General features: G+C 38.6%; 2 protein-coding genes across 13 annotated transcripts in view; both read right to left on the bottom strand.

Moving 5' to 3' along the window:
- Nucleotides 1–3,851, bottom strand: part of map2 (microtubule-associated protein 2) — a 63,980-nt gene extending 60,129 nt beyond the window's left edge. For 7 of the 9 annotated variants that reach the window (XM_061792216.1, XM_061792218.1, XM_061792221.1 and 4 more), the window contains exon 1: nucleotides 3,767–3,850. The gene's annotated coding sequence lies outside the window, so the exon portion shown is untranslated. Of the gene's footprint in view, nucleotides 1–3,766 lie in introns of all 9 variants that reach the window. The other 2 variants (XM_061792225.1, XM_061792217.1) reach the window with 2 other exon arrangements.
- Nucleotides 3,852–4,724: 873 nt separating this feature from the next.
- On the bottom strand, nucleotides 4,725–19,185 carry kansl1l (KAT8 regulatory NSL complex subunit 1-like). 4 transcript variants are annotated; one of them, XM_061792974.1, is made up of 15 exons: nucleotides 18,982–19,176; nucleotides 17,962–18,670; nucleotides 15,906–16,047; nucleotides 15,677–15,829; nucleotides 13,702–13,802; nucleotides 13,233–13,392; nucleotides 12,768–12,912; nucleotides 11,953–12,066; nucleotides 10,167–10,313; nucleotides 9,640–9,704; nucleotides 9,286–9,374; nucleotides 8,942–9,005; nucleotides 8,738–8,850; nucleotides 8,198–8,318; nucleotides 4,725–6,579 (listed from the first exon to the last, which is right to left on the bottom strand). In XM_061792974.1, exons 2-15 carry the CDS (start codon nucleotides 18,642–18,644, stop codon nucleotides 6,472–6,474), a joined length of 2,205 nt encoding a protein of 734 aa, XP_061648958.1. In that variant the 5' UTR covers nucleotides 18,645–18,670; nucleotides 18,982–19,176; the 3' UTR covers nucleotides 4,725–6,471. The 4 variants fall into 4 exon arrangements, 3 of the variants coding, with proteins under 3 accessions (XP_061648958.1, XP_061648959.1, XP_061648956.1); XM_061792975.1 differs by having other exon boundaries at nucleotides 10,155–10,295; XM_061792972.1 differs by having other exon boundaries at nucleotides 4,729–6,579; nucleotides 10,155–10,313; nucleotides 18,982–19,175.
- Between the last annotated feature and the right edge of the window lie 2,082 nt (nucleotides 19,186–21,267).

The raw sequence follows: 21,267 nt of genomic DNA, 5'->3' as shown, positions 1-21,267 counted from the left end.
TTCACTTAAGCACTTGTGTGAATGCTACGTGGACAAGTATATAGAGAAATTTACAACTACATAACAGGATATATTAACATATACGTTGGAATAACTAGCCCCTTTCACATTGCCTTTGTGGAAAAGTGTCACATCAGAGGCATGACAGAGCATTTATTCACTTGAGCTTTTCAGACAGAGCCCAACAAAGCAGAACATTCCCATATCTGAAGTGCACGTTCACACAGCTGATGGGGCTTCCCAGCACCGGCCTCCGATAGTTGTCAAATGGTGACAATTGCTTTCAAAACAGTGACTGTTATACTTCACATCAATATCGAGCCTAATTGGAGCATTTTTCCTCTCTTACAATTAAAGTGTAGAGTCTGTGCTTAGGCCAAACCAATAAAAGTATTGTTCTGGCGCCATCTTGGTGCCAAGGAACTATGTTGAAGTAAGTTGATGAGCTTCATTTAGACAAATGTAGTGCTTTTCCACCATCTTTTGGCATTTATAGGCAATAATGAACCTTTTGGTGGGGAGGCGGGGGGGGGGGGGGGGGGGGTGTCACTTACAGATTTTCACTATTCGCAACATTCACAACTATTCCCCATGAATAGTGAGGTAACACTGTATTTACTTACTGTAATGTCCTTGCATGTTGGAAAGGAGAGCTACAATCGCCAATGCACTTTTCAGCCATTTATTGAACGCACACTCAGCTCACACTCATGGAGAAGCTGCTGTCTATCACAGCTCACACCAAGACACTCACACGCCAACATCACACACCACCCCACTAGACCCAGGTTCTTAAAGGTACATCCATCTACAAACACGACAATACATACAGTATTTTCTATACATTTATGCATGCAATTTGTTGTTTTAATTAGGTTTAAGTGTATTCAAAGCATATGAGAAGGGTCAAAAAAAAAAATTAAACTTATACAGTGCCATGAAAAAGTACTGCCCCACTTCTCAAACTTTTAGATTTTTGCATAGTTTCCCCACTTTGTTTACAATCATCAAAAAACTTAAAATGCTCTTTTTAGATGGTGATTTCCTTTATTAAGAGAAATATACTATTCAGTTACCTGGCCCTGTGTGAAAATGCAATGTCCCCCTAAACCTAATAACTGGTTGGGACATCCTCAGCAGCAACAACTGATATCAAGCATTTTCTATAACTGGCAATGAGTCTATCACATCTCTGGAGATATTTTGGTCCACTCTTTCTTGCAGAATTGTATTAATTCAGCAACACTGGAGTGTTTCGAGCAGGAACGGCCTTTTGAAGGTCATGCCACTGCATTTCAATCGGATTCAAGTCCGGACTTTGATCAGGCCACTAGAAAACCTTTGTTTTGATTTTTTAAAGCCATTGAGAAGTTGACTTACTGGTGTGTTTTGGATTTTTATCCTGCTGCAGAACCCAAGTGCTCTTCAGCTTGAGGTAAAAAACTGATGGCTGAAAATTCTCCTTCAAGATTTGCTGTTAAAGAGCAGCATTCATGGTTCCATCAATCACAGCAAGTCATCCAGGTCCTGAAATTGCGAAGCATCCCCAGATCATCACACTTCCACCACCATGTTTGACTGTTGGTATGATGTTCTTTTTCTGAAATGCTGTGCTACATTTACGCCAGATGTAATGAGACACACACCTTCCAAAAAGCTCAACTTTCATCTCGTCAGTTCATATATTATTCTCCCAAGAGTTTTTGAGAATCAGTCAGATGTTTTTTTGTTAAAGTAAGACGAGCCTTTACATTCTTTTTGGTCAGCAGTGGTTTTTGCCTTGGAACTCTGCCATGGATGCCATTTTTTTCCCAGTCTCTTATTGTTGTGTCATGAGCTGAGGCAAGGGAGGCCTGCAGTTCTTTAGAAGTTGTCCTGAGTTCCTTTGTGGCCTCCTGGATAAGTAATTGCTCTTCACTTGGGGTAATCTTTGGGAAGGTTCACTACTGTTCCATATTTTCTCCATGTAAGGACAATGGCTCTCCCTATGGGTCGTTAGAATACTAAAGCTTTAGAAATGGCTTTCGTAACCGTTTCCAGACTGATAGATGTCAATTACTTTATTTCTCAACTGTTTTGGAATTTCTTTGCATTGTGTAATTTTGTTGCAGCATTTTTAGATCTTTTTTCTGACTTGATTTTGTCAGGACAGATTCTGTTTAAGTGATTTCTTGATGGAACAGGTCTGGAGGTAATGAGTCCTGGGTGTGATCAGTGAAAATTAACCAAAAACTGTGATTGGCCACAATTAATTCATGATTTAACAAGATGGGTAGTTACTTTTTCACACAGGGCCAGGTAATTCTTTTTCACGGCACTGTGTAGTGTCTGGATATCACAAATTTTCACCTGTTGTGGGTGGAACTATCTGGAAGTATCCCCTGTGGGTTCACGGTTCAACACAAAGTCATCTGCCTCATTAGGTACGCCGTGAGACAAGTTTATTTTATGTCAAGATAAAGACGACGCTGCATTATAACAGAAGCGCACCTGTGCTTCATCGTCTCCACTGGCTGATTGACAGTCCACCTCCTACAACATCCGAGCACCCACGACACAGGCGGTGATTCATAGGTACAGGTTTCACCACCCAGGCATTACCTTGACATTTATACTTTTTACGCTTGTCTGAAAGCTTGTTGGTGCACAGAGGAGAGGGGGGAAAAAAACTGTTTTTTTGGAAAGTATCCTACAAATATCGTAAAGGGAGTCTCAGATGGCGCCAGAAGGGTGTTGTATAGAACATAAAGTACATGACACAATAGGGAACAGGCCTCACACAATTTTTATGTAATCTTGTGCGTCACACGAAATGCTCAGTCTCCAAGACGTGTCACACCTAATGGCCATTTGTCACATCTGCAAAACACTCCAATCTGATGGTGCGCTTTATATTTTATCACGTAAAAAGGAAAAGCGAATAGAGGTGGTCAGCTTTGTCCTCCAGACACATAGGCCCGGTCCCAAACAAAAAGGCGGAGCCCACCCTCCTGCCTCCCAATGACTCATTACATCGCAACATCATTGTGAAGGCATCAGGCATTAACAGTGTCTCCATTCACTGCAGTCCAGCGGACACAAACAGAGAAATCAATAGTCAGTCCCTTTATGGAAATGAGACGTGACTATATGCTGCACCAATTGTAGGAGAGCTATAAACTGCATGCCATTACCATGCAAGATCTATTTAGAGGAATCTTGAATGGAGCTGGCACATTTGATTTTAAATAACATAAAACCATGTGCATTAAATCAGATAAATTCTTTTTTTTTTTTTGGGGGGGGGGGGGGGTCTTTTGTGTGGCCAACCACAAAAGGACTCAGCAGGTCCCCCATCAGATGCCACTGTGTACTGAATATTTATAGATAAGGGGGCTTATTTTAATGATAAATGTTTTCAAGATATCATAAGTTCCCGCAGTGTCTCTTTTAGGTTTAATGAGGTCCAATGCATAGATTATCTCTCTCTCCAAATCATTCATTACGAATCGCACACGCGTGATTAAACCCAAATGAGCTTCGCACTGAAGTCAGCCATGACAGCTCACCTTCCTATGAGATGTGTTCATACAACTCGGATTTAAATCAGGCAACAATTTTGATTAAAAGGGGAAACGAGACAGCCCGAACTAGCAAGAACCAGAACCAGCTCTCCTGTGGACGAACAGTCTGCTCTAAGGTTACAAGCACCCATTTAACTTTCTTTTTGAGTCCAATTTTACATATTCGGTTTAAGAGAGACAAAAATAGGCGTAATTGTTTTTACCTGTTCGGCGCAGCGTTCTCCAATGCAACACCGGCTCAGTCAGACAACACAGGCACCGCAGGCTGCACGTACCGTAATGACTGCCTTAGACACGCCCCGACACTTCAGCCCTTTTCGGCTCATTACGGTATTAGGTACCGCTCCACCTAAAGCAAGAGGCGTATACATTTGTCTGACTGTGCAATTAGTGTTCGTGTTATTTATTTTAAAAAATCTAGTTTCAAATGTACCTCTCTAAAATGTTTGAAAAGGATATCATGTCAAAACAAATGGAGGTTTTACACATCTTTAATTATTCATAGTTCACAGTATATTAAATATGTAATCTGATTTTGACAAAATATTTTTAATTTTTTTTTAAATTATATAGTTCAGTATTTGTAATATTTGTCCGGTTGTATTTTTAACTTAAAACTAAAAAGAAAAACAAATGATCAAGAACGATTAGATATTTTTCAGAGATTCATTTAAATTAGCATTTTATTCATGTTTATCATTGTCTTAAAATGATGTTTGGTATCGTCTATCGTTTTCTATGTAATATTTATTGTAATATAATTTGTTTTATTTTCTGATAATTGATTAGTTTCTTAATGCTTTATTCTGTCCTTAACGCTATTGCCTAAAAAAAAAAAAAAAAAAAAAAACAATAAGCGGCCGCCCTATTTAAAGAACTAGGCAAACAGACAGCTTAGGTTATTTCAACACAATACCATGAGTTACAAGGGAAAATATAATAATACGGTAATTACAAATAACAAAAGAGACATTAGCCTTATTTGAAGTTTCCTGCTTGATGCAATTGCGGTAGTGATGTTAGATATTTTGGAATTTATTGAAGAGGTATCTTTAGCTCGTGGATACCTGCTTTTAAATTAAGTACATATGCAGTGCGTTTTCAAAAACACAGTAAGTCAACAGGAGATGAAATGCCACATATTTTTCATAAAATGTGAAAACTTATAGACCCATTTATTTTGGGTGTGGTGGAGGAAACTATTGGTAAAAACTCCAAAACCTTGTTAGTTGCTTATTGCACGAGGCCCATATAGGACATTTTTCATTGTCATTTACAGGTATTTGGGTTCCACTTACATATGCAGACGAAATAGATCAAATAGGCATAGACTGGGAAATACAGGATTCCCTCACACCATTCAAGCACAACAAAGCATCTCTACTTGCCTGATTTAAGATGAAATAAATCAATTGAACAGTGATAGTTCAGTCATACTTACATTGGAGACCAGAATGTGTCAGGTTCAAGACAAAATTATACGTGGAACATAAAAAGCAGAACTATCTTGAATTTTACTTGCGGGACACAAAAAGTATAGATGAGAAGGGTGATCTTGTCTACCATCTGCCTTTTGGCTCCCCTGGTAGCGGTGAAGGAGATTACAATTTGGAGGTGAGAAGCACAGCACCTTGACACCACTGACCTCCATATATGTTAATCATCCGTATCGCTGAAATGACTTGACATTCGTTTGTCCTGCCACAATTAACTTAGGTTAGTGCCATCCCATTAAGGACTTGGCTGAAGTAGCATACATATTTCAAAAGAATAAAATAATAACTGGAGCTCATTTCAAAGTGTTGAACTCTGTGTCCAAATTGCTGAGTGTCTTTAAAACTGAAAGAAACTACTACAAACAGCATGCTGTCGGTGTAGTAAATGTAGTCGACAGTAGTTTTCTTTGTTTCTTAGAATGTTTTTTTTTTTTAATGTAAGGTTGAGTGACATTGTCAGAGATATAAATTCAACAATACAGTACTGTATGTTATTAACATGTTGTGGTTGTAGTTTGGTGCAGCCCCCAACCACTTAGCAACAGAGTTATACATGCCTACATAACACAATACTTTACAAAAAGTTTATGTTTAGAAATTACTTTTGGTTCACAATGACATCAACCTGCACAATGGCATGGAATATAAAGACTTATCTGAATTAAGTAATAGCTACATAAATGTGTATGTCACAAAGTCCATCCATCAATCCATTTTCTGAGCCGCTTCTCCTCACACATGATGCAAATGTTTTACATCCAGAAGTGAAAATAAATAATACAGGACAATCACCACAATAAATAAGCCTGATACTACAATGTATAAGTAGTAGTGCTGGTATGTATCTATTTGTCCGTATACATCGCTACCTGCTTCTGCATTGGAGTATAACATTAAAAAAATATATATTAAAAAATGTAAAGTTGTTTAGAATGTTACACAACACACAAGTATTAAAGCAATAAATTAGCAGAGGATCACATCATTCCAATGGCACAGTCCAAGACATAATGACAAGTGACATGTTTAGTTTAAGGGTTACTCTACATCTCAAAGAGAATTATTTATGATTTTGTGACAGTTATGAACAAATATAGAAAGCGTAAAATGGAGCAGAAAAAAAACCAGACTGTGTTTGTTGAGTGGATAAGGAATTAAAATATGTGATATATGATGATATAATCACTTACATTATTTTTTTGACAAAATGATGAGAAAAAAAAGAATTGACACAAGGCAGAAAATGTCCTCAATACCGGATATTCAAGTACAGAAAAAAAATTAGCCCAAAAAAATTCTAAGGCGGGATTGACAACACTGTTGCCACACGACTCCCTTTTAAACATTAACAAATGTGGATTACATGCTTATATGCAAGTGGTGAGGCACCTCTTGCTCAGCTGCTCTCAGTTCTATGCACACGTGTTGTCTGCTAGAGGGCGCAGTGTCTCCACATTGTCATCCAGCAGGGCTTTTTCTTCATTCTTGTCTAACGGAAAAGTCCTCAGCTCCCAGTGTGGCTGAGTGCCCAGAGGACAGAACAATCAAAAGTGGTAAGCTACATGAGAATTCATAATGACATCAAGTGATATGCTCATATGAACATAAGAGGTTGAGAGGTTTATTTTGTGCATTCTTCATGTATATTTTTTAATAAATCCAATGCTGCACTTAAATCGGGTTGTGTGTGCACAATAACACAGGCTCAAAACGTGAAAATAGCTTACATACTCCTACTTCAATCAAAGTGAAGTAGTGCAATCAGAGATGTGGGTTCTCAAGGATCCTTCTGGATCTTGTAACTGATATCTTGTGTTTCAAACATATATAGCTTTATCAAGAAAATGGGAAAAAAAGAGTTGAAGAATGTTACTTTGTCTATTTTGTCATAAATGTATATTATCTTATGGACTGTAATGACAGAGGAGTTCCACCAAGGGCAAGCAACCCTTATTTAGATCAGCACCATATTGTATATTCAATGACACCACTTTCGTGGACCAGAATGCAATCATTAAGATTAAAAATACATATTGAAAAAAAATAATCTTACACCTAATGTAATCAGTCCTACAATCTATGAAGGAGTATTTGAGCCACACTGAAAAGAACCAAAAATACTACCATGAGAATAAACCAGAGAATTATAACAATACTGGCAATTTGACATTAAATCATGATTGTATGAGATAAAAGTCGCAATATTCAAAGAAAATCATAACATAAAGAGGAAAGGTCATTTTACGAGAATAAAGTTGTAATATTTCAAGCATAAATGTATAACAGCATTAAAATGTTTCACAAACAGCTCAACAATATGAACAATTTGTTGTGATTGTGTAAATGCTTTTATTCAATCATCTAACTGGTGAATATAGAGTATGGCAGCACTCGAGAGGAACTAGTCCTAGACTGTTTGTGTGCAATCTGACATTGACTTGTTAAAATTACAATTTGTTCTCATAATTGTCTCATAATATTTACAAATTGTTTTTCTCACAGCATAACAACTTTGTTAAAATCTGACTTTATTCCCATCATGTTACAATTTTTTTCTCGTAAAAATTTCTTTTTTTTTTTAATTTCTGTATTTTTGTATTTCTCTACTTACAGGCCTCCAACCTTCTCCAAATAGAAATAGTTTGTGTTTAATCCTGCTAACTAACAAACAAGAAACGAAAGTATCCTTGGCATGTCAGATTTGAGTTTATTCCTGGTTTATTACCCATTAAAGATGAAAAATAATAATAATGTGTCAGCGATATAGCACTTAAATATGTTTGACACACTGTTTAATTTAGACGTTGGCAGAGGGGCGGTGCATTTTTAACCCTATCTGTTGTAATGTATTTGGTTTCAACTAAGTTATATCTTAATGAACTTCCAGATAAAGTGACTTCATATCTGGGTTGCATATAATATGCCACAATCATACTTCACTTAATAAAGAAGACACTAATATAATTGAGTTATATTTGCTACATCTTGATTAGGAGAACAAAATGTGACTTTTGCCAACCAAGTTTAAAACAGAAAAAAATCCTACTCTCCAGTGTAAGACTCAACATGCAACGTGTGTAATCCAGCATGACATTGTTATTTTTGGGGTGGTTTCAGCTGTGTGGAGTTTGACCTTACCAGCCTCTGCTCTAAGCTTAGCTGTTCATCAGGCTTCAACTGTGAATGACTCCACTCCACGGAGCTCTCCAATCGTGATTTGCACGCCACACCGACACTGCCTCGCGATCTGCTGCCAGGTCTGAAATGAGAGGAGGGGAAAAAACAGACATGAGAGTCCGACATAAAACCACTCAACATTGCACTTTCATAAGAGGTGGACGTGACACCACATGAGAACAGGTAAAAAAAATAATAATAAGTGTCACATTTTATGACACTTGTATTATTTTTTTTCTTCATTTATTGTCTTCCACTATAACCAACAAATAACATTTTTGAGAACATTGGAATGGTGATGCACGAACCACTTAATGTAGGTACAGTAGACTACGTCTCCCTTACTGTCAATGTCTGGCGTGCTTTTTTATTTGCAAATTTAAAAAAAAATAGCACATGACAACCCCACCAATATAGGATGTTTGTCTCTAGGGGTGTGCCAATGTTTTTGTCCTCATAGTGTCTAAACTCTGTTAACAAATGTGAAATGCACAAAGACACCTTGTAGGATGTCTGCGGCATGTTCTCCTTCCACAGGGTTTTGAGTATAATTTCTCCTTTAGCTCTAAAGCCAAGTGTCTCTGAGCAAAGACCGCATCAGTGAGGACTTCCACCTGGGAAAACACACACAAACAAGAGGAATGATGACGATAGTTTCTTCACAAAGGAAAATAAAGATCTCATATCCAAAGCATGAGACTCTACCTGCCCCTCCTCGGTGTCTCTCTCAGTCTCCTTAACTAGACACTGGATGTCAACAACGTGCCAACTATTACAAATGACGGGAGGGGAGAAATGAGCATTTATCTTCATTACAGAGCAATTACATATCTGATTTGTCATGAAAAACATGAAAGTTAAAATATTTCACGTTTGAGGTATAAGAGAAACCCCTTCTACTCGTGTGAGTGATTAAAAGTGATTAAAACATGCAGTAATTAAAATCACCAAACAACTAACAACACTCACGGCAATCCCAGTTTGTGACTGATTTCTACTGACGCATCAGGTGGACCATTACGGTTGACCCAGTGTGTGTTGTCCGATACCTTGGCGTGAGAATATGCTTGGACAGCATCTTCTCCACTTTGCTCACTGGCATGTTGACCTTCCTGTTGCTGTGTTGACATACGAAGCCCTATGTGGAAAGGTGATATGTAGTAAGTCTTTCACAACAGTGAGTACACTGTTTTTACATACAATAGGCAAACATTCATTCAATGCATTTACTTTAATTAGTCTGAAGCAAATAACACTATTTGGAGACTTTGACATAGGAAGCGAGGGTTACAGGCTTGGTTAGTCACACAGCAATGTTCGTTTGTGTGTGTGTGTGTGTGTGTGCGTGTGTGTGTGTTTAAGCATGCATGCTTGTGAGTGAGTGAGGCTGTCTTGCAAGAAACCTTTTTGAAGCTCTCATCAAAAATTTCCTCTGGGTCCAACAGATGATAGGCTTCAGACATCTCATCTGATTACAACAAATAGAATATTAGGATGGATTAATTAATTCAAATAACCAATAACTTACTGATGGAACATTTCAGCATTTCATTACGGACAAATATTATGAAGGCCACTTTTTAATAATTATTCAATCAGCTTTTTGGGCAAGACACCTTAATATCCCTTGAAACCTTTTTTTCTGAATTTTTTTGACAGGGCTGTGCTTCCAATGTTGGAGGGCTACAAAGGGAAGCAACTCCATTGCTTGTATCCAACATGTCCTAATACTTATGTCCACATTCTGCAGCAAGCAAAATCAATGTGACAGCCACAGTAGAAAGAGTTTGAGTGACAGAGAGAAGGGATGAGAAGTTGATGTTATTTAATTTCATTTGTTACAAGTTGCTCCCTGCATTTCTAAGAGCTGTGCCTCGCTTGAAACTGCAAAGTTTTCATTTAAACAACTAGAACTTACTTTTACACACACCTTTTATGAAAGTGTGTTTTGTCTTTCTCTTTTGCTGATTGCTTCTTCTGCGTTGATGCGGTGTGGAATCAGCCAACTTAATTGATGACAGATGCATGCCAGGCCCAGCTTGGCGCATGTGTCTGTGGCCTCGAAGACAGACAGGAGCTGAATCAATACACGCAACAGAAATGTATTTTCTTTCCTGCAGCTTACAATTCACTTCCTGCTTTGGAATTTTATGCTTTAGTTGATGTGCACTTAAACTTTTTTTAACCATTCAATTTATTACTGAGCAGGAAATTGCTTCTCTGTTAGCTATTCTCATCATAGCAATTTCATCTACTCTCATAAAGGCCCAGGCAATGACTCTATTTAGTGGAATATATCTGGCATGTCTCTGGAAGTCTTGGTCATCAAAACCTCGTGCTCTTATACAGTACATGGACACAAAACAGAGATTAATATACTGTAATATCTCAAAAGAAAAAACTGACAATATATCAAATGCTCGGATTAAATTCTGGAGATACACCATTAAAATCAGTCTAATGACAACTTGTCTGTGAGTCAACGTTCATCAGACATTGTTCATCTAGGCTGATGATGAGAGAAGTATTAAAAGAATATGCTGCTTGAACACACTAATAAAAACATTATCCAATATCTTTAAGATACCAGATATCAAAAGACTAATTTCAAATTTAAAGTTACCGGTATGGTGGAACGATAATTAAGATTAATTCCTGTCTGAATTAATATGAATCAAGAGGTGTGTCTCAACACTTTAATCTACAGTTTTTATGCCTGTGGATATGATGTTTAAAATGCTAACATGATGCAAGACTAGAGCTCAAATTACACTGATTAAACCATTAATTGTTTCTGAGGGATCCTTTTATATTCAACTGGTGCAAGATGGTTGTTTATGATGGATGGCCACAGTGTATGGCAAACATACAGACTGTTCAATACCAATTTAGTTGTCCCGTCACAAACCTTGCCTAGTTCCCATCCTGTTTAATATGCAATATGACCTATTGCTGCTCTAATTAATTTTGCAGCCATTATGCAGAGGAATATTCTGTCTGATGCTCTCCTGACAGATTGTCTTCGTGTTACTGACAGAGGGGTCATTAAACCGGACACAAAATCAATAGTGTGGAGGGTGTATAAAGTTTTGATCAATTTCCACATTGTTTTCTTGGTGTCTCCGCACTTGTGTCTTGTTTCCACAATTAATTAAAAGTCTTTGCTCCACTTGGAATAGAAAACTAAGTTGTTGGTTTTTTTTGTCACTCACTAAAGGTGCCAGGCTAAGCAAATGCAATATAAAATGATCACCAAATCATGAGCCAAGACTAACATGCAAAGACACAAACTGACACTATTGAAATACTAAATTATTCAATTTCCATCTAGTGCACAGTTGGATGCTTCATACGGACACAGCGGGAGCTTCAACAAACCTCGAGGCAACTAAGATGTACAATAACAAGCAGGCATAGTGGTGAAACTCCATGCTCATAAAAATACGACTTCCTGTCATACATAGCCATTTTTAACAAACATTGTGAATTCTAGCGGTTGTTATTTTAAGATCACAATGTGATTGAGTGCCGTTTGTTAAAACGTGATTTTAATTTTAGTCATCTTTGGTTGAGTAAGTACTAAATGTCAAATGTGATGTGTTCCGCTGTTAAAGTGGACACACTGTGGAGCATGACAAAGTGTCATTGTGAAATGGAGCAACCAGAAAAACAAAAAAGCAGGCATGTTATTAAAATTGGTCTGAGGGAGAACTTACTGTTGTATAGTGTGGGCCTGCATCTGTTATAGTGAGATGGACTCGGTGGTCGGACATCAATGACTAAATGTTTTTGGAACCATCGCTCTCTCCCCAGACTCCTCTGTGGACTTTCTAGTGAGATACAGTGCAAGACATATTTATTCCCACCATTTCAATGCAGCATACAGCAATAAAATCCGATAAAAACAGCTTTCATGTTGTAAAAGTTTGAAATTCATTTGCAATTAAGTACTGTATAAATTTAGATTTAGCTTTCAAATTCTTACTACATTTAGCAAATCATACTTGTCACATTATATACATCTGCACGATCTAATGCGATCCAGTACATCAAGAGCAGTAGCAAAAATTATGTCTACATTACACAGAGATAACTAGAGTGTCACTGAACAGTCTTTGACTCGCCCATCTGATTCATTTGAAAAAGCGTGTGATAAACTCCCATCCTGTTGGTTGAAGTACCAGAAGGACAGAATGTGAATGTTTTTTGTGTGTTTTTACTAGAGCGCTCCCAGATTTCCCCACTTAGCCCAAATACAAACACAATATTTCGGCCAAAATTTATTTATTTTTTTTATTATCCAATCCACTCCTCTATGTGGTTCTGTACCAAATTTTAGTGAGTTATCCTTTGGCCCAAGAGTAAATTGAGTATTTAATGTTTCCGTCATCAATCTAACTAATTAACTTAGCTACCAACTACCTCTCCCCTTGTGTGATTTATCAATAATGCTCCATTTTGACTGACACATGGTCTTTCTTGCAGCTCTAAAGGGTAACCAAAATCTGTGCTAAGATGATGTTGCTCCTACCACATGATGGTGGTAACACAGACGGAGTTCTGAGTGAGGTGAATGTCCTGCTGCTGCTGCTGCAGTCAGGGTCAGAGCACTGGACCACGGGATCACAAGAAGAATGACAAGAACACAAGAGAGGAGCAGTGGACTTCAGCAAGTCCTGCAAGGAAAGAGTAATTGAAAGAAGAAAACAATTACCTACGGTGTAAAATAGTAGGCTCTCTACTTTAGTCTAAAAGTTACATTTAAAAATCAGTCAAAACTAATTTTGTAAATGCATTACTGTAATGAATCCTATCCAACAAAGCAGGTGGACTTCAAGTGTCCAGTGTACCACTGAATATACACATCGCATGAGACATTGGAGATCTGTTTGAAACCACATGAATTTGAACAACATTCATCCAGTCTACATGCTGTGAAGGCTGCTGTCAGACAAGACACGGGAAAGATATCTAATATTGTAGCAATGTTACTTACTCGTGGACTAGCATTGTAGGAATCGAAAAAGAACAATTTGGGCTTTCGGTGGGTGACCAGGGGTCTGGTCCGAGCACATACACACGACACATCGGACTTATAGAGCTTCCTCAGTCTTCTGTTGGATCCCCATGGCATAAAAACGTCTCCTCTGGCCCCACTGCAGGATTAGACGAGAAATGAGTGACTATATGATTTTAATACTCACGCATACAAGAAAAGAAGGATCATCAAGGTATTGGCCCTTAGATCTTATTCACACAGAAGCACCCCAGGACAGATCAAGCCTGTGTCACCTGCATTAAAAAAAACAGCATGGCTTTTTATTTTGCATTTGACTTTCATCTTCCCAGTCACATTGAATGTTCAAAAGGCAGCATGGAGGAAATAGAGGAAATTATCAGAATTGACCCCAAGTTGCAGAGAGCGTGGAATACATTATTGTGTTGTTGTGCCCTCTATACTGTACCTGGAGATGTCTCTCCCACTATTCCACACCTGTTGTTTTGAAGGTGCTGAGAAGCCGAGAGGAAGCATCAGAGTGTTGACGATCTGGCTGAGCTGAGCACTCTGCAATGAAGGCATCAATCCCAAGAAACATCTAAAACACAAATCTCAGCTTTGAATAATAATGTGTAAACGATGCACACTGTATAAGTAGACGTCCAATGACAAACAGTTTTTTATTTTTTCATTGTTCTTACTTTTATCCTAATAACAGAAATGTTTTAAGCGGGATTCAAAACTGGAGATTGTTAACAGCAGTGGCATGCAACGGGCGGCAGGGAGTCTCTCTACGACGATTGGTTTTCAAGGGCCATCACCAGAGCCTATTTGGCGCCGGGCAGCAACACAACTTTGCACGCTACTGCTACAAAGTAGTTGATAATATAGTGGTTCATACACTTACGCAGTGAAAAAGGGAATGATTTTCTTTATATGTGGCTAAAAACTGATGGTTGAGTTTTGTTGGACAGCAATCGATATTGAAACTTTAAACACATTCACTTGATGTTTTTTTTGGGGGGGGGTTGGGGCTTCTCTATTTATACATGGTTATAGGGTGAAATAAAATATTATAGCACATACTCACTGGATATTTTCCCTCAGGAGATGGTAGCAGTGAAAAGAGTGATAATTACACTTCTATTATATATAGTTTGACTCTTACTACCTTACTTTACAAGGCCACATTGTGCCCATGTGTATCGAGGCAGGTTTAATGTTATGTTTGTCTCAGCTCCTTTCGGTTGATTTCTGTTTTTATATCAGTTATTTTACTGCACATCAGAGTGAGATGTAGCTTGAGGGAACACATTGCTGACATTTACTGTTTGTGCACACACAGCTCTTATTGGAGTGAAAAGCTATTGCAGTCCTCCAAGTGTAAAAGCACAACGGGCTTTCAAATCCAAATAAGCTTCTTTCTTTGCCATTTTTTTGGGGGGGGCAAAAATACATTATATGTACCAGCACTAGCTAAAACACAGTACTATGATGGGGGCCGTCGTGTTCAGCAAAATCCTCATCTCTAGACTAGATGTGGTGTGGAAGCACAAATACCGCCTGGCCCGCGAATACTGTGCACTATTGAACTATGTCGGCTGACACATTTTGAGAGTGATGAATTTTATCATTCTATCGTGTACACCATGGCCGAGATGGAAATCATGCAGTGGCTGTCAGAGGAACAGCAGCGAACAGTAACAGCGTTGTAGATCAAATTCTTGAGGAGAAAGCGATCCGTAAAAAGAAATCCAGATCGGCTCACAACTCAGTCAGTTAGTACAGTCCATGTAGAGTAGATGATGACATTTTGATCATGGTTTATTATGTAGCTTTATTATGTGTAATGAAAACACGAAGCTTGCCGTTGCTGAATATTTACTAACTGTATGATCTTTCTTGATGTTTTGAACTTATTTTTTAGAATAAATATTTCATATATTTAGCGTAAGTAAACAGCACCTGATAAAGAAGATATGCACATTTAGAATATAACATAAATTGTTTACATCTTGGGTTTAGGTCCCCTTTATAGTCTTTACAGGAAGAAAAAATGTTCCTCATTTCTTCTCTCAGGAGTAAAGATGCATATGTGTGATATTTCACAAGTATAATTATTTCTCCCCCAAAAAAAAATGTTTATACTTTAAAGCAAGATAACATGGTGAATTGAGTTGTTTTTTTTAATGTTACCTTTCCACCCAATTTCCACTCTTCACGACTTTCTGGCAAGGTTTAAATTAACAGCAGCATGGGAAGTGCTTGTAAAGAGAGTCTTTATACATTCAAGGTCAAATGTGGGCTGGTTGTCGTAAACTCATGGATATTTGCACATAAATAGAGAAGTGAACATGCATAAACATGAATTACTGAGCTCAGTAAAGGACGCACAATATGGTACGTGCAATTTGTGCAGACAGTTAAGTATACATACTTACCTGTCGTTCAATGTTGTAAAGAAGACGATTGGGGCTGCATGGTTCCATGTCAGCGTCTAAGGTTGAGCAGGAAAGACCTGCCATTTCCTTTAAGAGGGTTTGCTGGATCTGCCTGTCCGTGGGTGGTTGGGACTCAGCAAGCACCACGCCAATCTTTGTCACACACACACACACACACTGTGTGCATTGTATCCACTGTTGCATTGCATTGTGACAAGTACAAACTCACCTTATTGGAGCGAATGTTTTTGTGGAGTTCCCCAAGTTGTTCGAGCTTTCCTTCAAGGTCAGCCAGACGTAGCTGCAACCAAATCCATCTGCTTCCAATCTCTGCTCTCTCTTCCAACCACTTGTGTTCACAGCTGCTGCAGCTGCAGTCCAGGCAGACACATAACAAAACAAAATATGAGTTAGTTTTCTTTTCACAAGATGACAATTGCATTTAAATGACAAGCATGTTTTGTACTCCCCTTATAAGAAATTCAACTTGATGGAACAGAGATCTTTTTTATTTAAAGGGATTTAAACAACACAGGTTGAGTTGAAGCCCAGTAAAAATAAACTTTAGTAGCACCTTATTTTCTTTAGCGAGAAGCTAAACTATGCCATAAAAAGAATATACCAAAATGTTTTGAAATTCCACAAAATGAACAGAGATCTGTTCATCTTAATCTTAGCAAAGCAAATTGAGGATGCTATCTAGGTAGTAGCCTACTAACATTTCTCTTCATTTAAGAAAAAAATCTCTACTACAAAATACAAGACTAAGCAGTAAATAGTTAAACATGTTAATAAGTGGTCATTCTGTTCTAGTCATTGCATAGAAATCACAGAAGCTCTAAGGCCAATGCTAAAGATTAACTTTTATTTAACACCTGTATCGAGCACCCCCCCCCCAAAAAAAAGAATCGCTTTGAATACACAATAGGTTAAATGATGTAAATAAACTGCCGCACTGCAAACATAGGTTAATGTACACTACCTCGTAGCATGTTACAAAGAATAACAGCACACGAGATGTAACAAAGGCTACAATAGGACACCAAATAAAACACGGTTTACACTGCATGTGTCCTGCATGCCCACATTTCCATGGCATTAACGTTTATTTTTCCCGTGCATGTGTGTGTGCGTGAGTGTGTGTGTGTGTGTGTGTGTGTGTGTCTTTGTTTAGCTTTAGTGGGGCCACAGTTGCCATGGTAGTGATATTGGACCTTGGCAAAGCCAAGCAGGGTCTCGTCCACTTCAAACTGACACCAGACAAGGACCGCTAAGCCAAGCAACAAGCAAGTTAAGCCTTGATTCTACAAAGGATGTCGTTCCTTTGCCTCTTTGGTATACAAAACCACCAGACGAGTGCTTTCAGAATCAGAATCTGAATCCTCTTTATTTGCCAAGTATGTCAAAAACACACAAGGAATTTGTCTCCGGTAGTTGGTGCCGCTCTAGTATGACAATAGACAGCCATTTTGACAATAAATACTTTTGAGACATCGACTTGGGGCTGAAATGATGACGAACTCTTTGATAAATCAATGCAGGGTTGAGTTTGGGACTATTAGCCTTTTCTTTGAGGATAATGTTTCATTGATTTAGGTCCCTGCAGAAAAAGAATGTTGTATGTCCCAAGTTCCCCAGTCCCTTTTTAAATGTAGAGATTAGCCACACTGTTAGCCATAACATTGTAGAGTTTGACTATAGACACATTTTTCATCTGTAGCAAGTGCAAAAAAAAAAAAATGTTTTTTTTTACTAGGAAGAGAACTGCGACATAAAAGCACTTTATGGCTGCTGAGTTGTGACATTGCCATTTTATTTTCTGTTCTGTACAATTATGTGTAATAGTTTATCCTAAAAGGGGAGAAGCAGAGCTATGGCTAGAATGTGTCACACTCTCTGAAGCTTGGAGGAGATGCTGTAATCCTGTGTAGTGGCCGATGAAAATTCAGTAAAGTATAGACCTTGTTGGAGTGCAATGTAATAAAAAACTAACGAACATGAAAGCCAGCACCTAAATATACAGTGGAACCTCCAAGGTCAATAAAACAATCAGTTCCAGGATGCTGGCTACTATTTGAAAGGATTTCAATTCAATTTTGCACATAGTAAATAATGGAATGATCTGTTTTAAGGACAAACTGTTACAATTATGAAACTGTTATTATGTGTTCAGGTAATGTTTAGGTAACCTTTTAACAATGTAAAAATAAGTTAACAATAAAACTCTTAACTTGAATGACCAAGGCATAATCTTTTTGAATAAATTCCACTTGGTTGATACTCACATCGTCTTGGCTCCTCTGTGGGACCTGACCTCATCTTGCGCTTCGTCAGAGCTACTGCTGGCCGTGGCCTCCGAGTCCAGATCCTGCTGTAGGTGTCTGAGCAGTGCCCGTGAGGCAAGCTTTCCAGGGTCTTTGGAGTCTAAAACACAAAGTTTTCTCAGCCCTTCCAAATGCTGGCTGCAGTGCAGTGAGGTGATCTCTGCCAGCAGGGTCTGCGCACTCCTCTTCAGCCTCCGTGCTCGGATGTTTAGTGCTGCATGTCTGGACTGCGACTCTTTCACCGCATTCTCTAGCACAATTTTCCAAATTCCCTGCCCCGAACCAAGAGCAGGGCTACTTTGATCTGCCTTCACTTGGGAATCGGGAGGAGAAACTATGATAAGGGAGGAGTGATCAACTCCATCTGGCACACACGCAGATGCATTCAAGTGACAAGCCCCTTGACTATTATAGTCAGAGACTATGGCGATGTCTGGTACACCTGGTAAGATGGAGGACATCCGGGGAGCATCTATCAATTCATTGGAGCCCTGGAGTGAGCGCTGGCCTCCGAATGCAATTGGCGACCACAAAGGGCTAACGGGTGCTTCCAAAGGGGAAAGTGAAGAGAGGTCCAGCCACATCTTCTGGAAATCTCCACCTTCTGTTGATCTCATCTGAAACTCCACCTCTGCGCTCTGCATTTAGGCTTTATGCACATACGGTCCATCTACAAGAAGAAACACATGCTCGTTTGACTCTAGTCAATAGTGAGCCAAGTCAATTAAACACAACAAAGTGTTCTAAATTTAAAATACTCTCCATGTTCCACCAATATTTAAAGTTTCATTAGGGTGTTTTGTTTTTCATGCACTTTTAAAAAAAATATATATTTTTTTTTTTTTTGTAAATACACGACAGGCTGTATTTATCGCTGTTAACTTTCAACAAGAGCAGCGAAAAGTCATTACGTCAATCACGTCTGAAGGGGAACAAGTCGCTTCATACTCAATTTTTTGGGGGAAAAAAGGGATGACTTACGTCGCTTATTGGAGCTCATATGTCCACACAAACGCCGCAGATGTGGGGAGTTTCCATGCTGCCGACCTTTTTCCAAACGACTAAAGCGACATTTGACAGGTTTGGGGACATCCAGCGGTCGGTTTGTACCGACGACGAGAGCTGCTGACAACTGACTTGAAGCCTTCGTTGCATCCAGACATCCACTTGGTAGCTGGCTCGTGGTGCCTTCATTAAAGCTCAGAGAATTCTAAACCGCACTTACAAAGTGACCAAACGTACTATTTCCACTCATTGTCACTGAATGCAACATTGTCTTTAAACAAAGCTGTCTTGTTCTGATTCATTTGCGGTGTTTATTTTAATTTGAGGGTTGTTGTTTTTTTCTGACAACGTTTTACTTTTTACTCCCTACATCTGAAAATAGATATCTGTACTCAGAGGCGGCGGAACCTCTTCAACCTTTTCAACCACTGCAGATGATGAAACAAAGTGAAAAAGATGAAAAATAAATGTAAAGTCGACTGCAATTGCGATCTTGATTGATTCATTGACACCTTGGGAAACATTTAGCATAAACATGCCACAGATTTGGCGAAACAAGATATTCCCCATCTATGGCTTATTAAATAGGATCGTGTATTATTCCTGTTGTTATTATTAGCTAATCTAGCATTTATTTATTTTTTTAGTCAATTCATAACAACAGCAAAGCTATGAGAACATGTTTTTGGATGGTATGAAAGGCTGAGACAATACTAGCCAACTTTTTTTCTTCTCTATTTAAGTAAAGGTGTTGTACATGTACATTTACCAGAATATTTTTTTTAAGTATCTTTACAAAAGGGCAGAGTGCAAGTAATTTTGCAACCTCTAATTACATAATGCAGTTTTACGCCACCTTAAATTACAATTACAAGGATAAAGATAACGTATTATACTACTTTGACAGCCAGTTTTTGTGTGATGTACAGTGCGGCCATTTTAAGGCGCAAACCAAGAAGAATGAGAGAAAGAGAGTAAGTAAGAGGTGCATTGTTGTTACTCATGTGCTGGAGTTAAAAGACACAAATCCCCTGCAGGCCCACTACAGTCTAGAGCCTCAAGTGGGAAAGGCTAACACAATAAAAACAAAGCATTATTTATACATTACAAAAAACAAAAATAATGCCCATCCCTTCTTTGCTAACAACTGGGCATAAGACTAGCAAAAAGAAGCAGCGCAAGGGGTGGCTAATGTTGGCTTGTTAACGGTGCTAATGCTAGCTTAGCATTGCTCGCGCAACTTACTATTTTGTTGAAGCTGGACAATGTCTCTGTGACTGTCACAACTACACACTTTCAGATTCGCATGCCATTGGGAATGTTTGAGAATCACGCTCATTCACGTCAGTGAGGGGCGGCCTGGCTGTTGTCAGAGATTTGCCTAATGAAGTGATGCTACATTTAAATCTTGCGAGCAGTTTAAAAACGCCAAACTCCTTCTTTAACCAACAAAATAAATTGCACATAGGCCTGCTTGAGTGGTTCATTGCAGCAATTCAGAAATTAACCTAAACTATGGAGGAAAATAGGGTCCATAAATGGAGCAAGAGTCGAGAACCCAATTCAAAACAGGGAAGCATGGAATAAAACAAGTGTTTTCATTTTCGTGAGAACATTTTGCATACTTCCTCTTCGTCCACCATTCATTGATTAAATAGTGACTAATTAACAGTCAGTTTTATTAAAATGGACAGAAACTCAAATAGATAATGATGTATGACACTACAAACTCCAACCAAGATATATAAAAAGTGGCACATTTAAAGTCACTATTAAAGTTAGGTAAGTTAAAGTATAACAGCACAGGGACCTTTCTTTGTGAAATATCATATCCATCCCTTTACTACACCGCGTATCCTCACTAGAGTCCCAGTATGCTACAGCCTATCCCAGCTAACTGCAGGCGAGAGGCGGGGTACACCCTGAACTGGTCGCCAGCCAATGGCAGGGCACATATAAACAAACAACCATTCACACTCACATTCACACCTGCAAATTTAGAGTCTCTAATCAACCTAACGTGCATGTTTTTTTGTTTTTTTTATGGGGGTGTGGGAGGCATGTGGGATGTGCATTATCAACCACAGCAAAAATGATATTGTCAAGGTCAGATGATTCTCCAAGGTGAAGGTCAGCATTAAAAAGACTACATACAAAATGGAGCACCACATGATATATTCCAAGAGTATCTTCAAAGGCTGCTTCAGTCTTTTACTCTTGCCTTGTGAGTTGGCCAAGCAATATAGAAAGAAAATGTTCATG

This window comes from Phyllopteryx taeniolatus, chromosome 12 (genome assembly GCF_024500385.1).
Source record: "Phyllopteryx taeniolatus isolate TA_2022b chromosome 12, UOR_Ptae_1.2, whole genome shotgun sequence".
Lineage (NCBI taxonomy): Eukaryota > Metazoa > Chordata > Actinopteri > Syngnathiformes > Syngnathidae > Phyllopteryx > Phyllopteryx taeniolatus.
Note: the sequence above shows the minus strand (reverse complement) of the source record. Positions and strands in the feature narration are given on the sequence as shown.

What these genes read in the sequence shown, in the direction of transcription:
- kansl1l (XM_061792972.1), bottom strand. Translation starts at nt 18,644, where the DNA reads ATGCAGAGCGCAGAGGTGGAGTTTCAGATGAGATCAACAGAAGGTGGA. An exon ending in AAAACATTCGCTCCAATAAG is followed by an intron (nt 15,830 to 15,905) that starts GTGAGTTTGTAC and finishes TGTGTGACAAAG; the next exon opens with ATTGGCGTGGTGCTTGCTGA. An exon ending in TGCCGCAGACATCCTACAAG is followed by an intron (nt 8,319 to 8,737) that starts GTGTCTTTGTGC and finishes CTCTCATTTCAG; the next exon opens with ACCTGGCAGCAGATCGCGAG.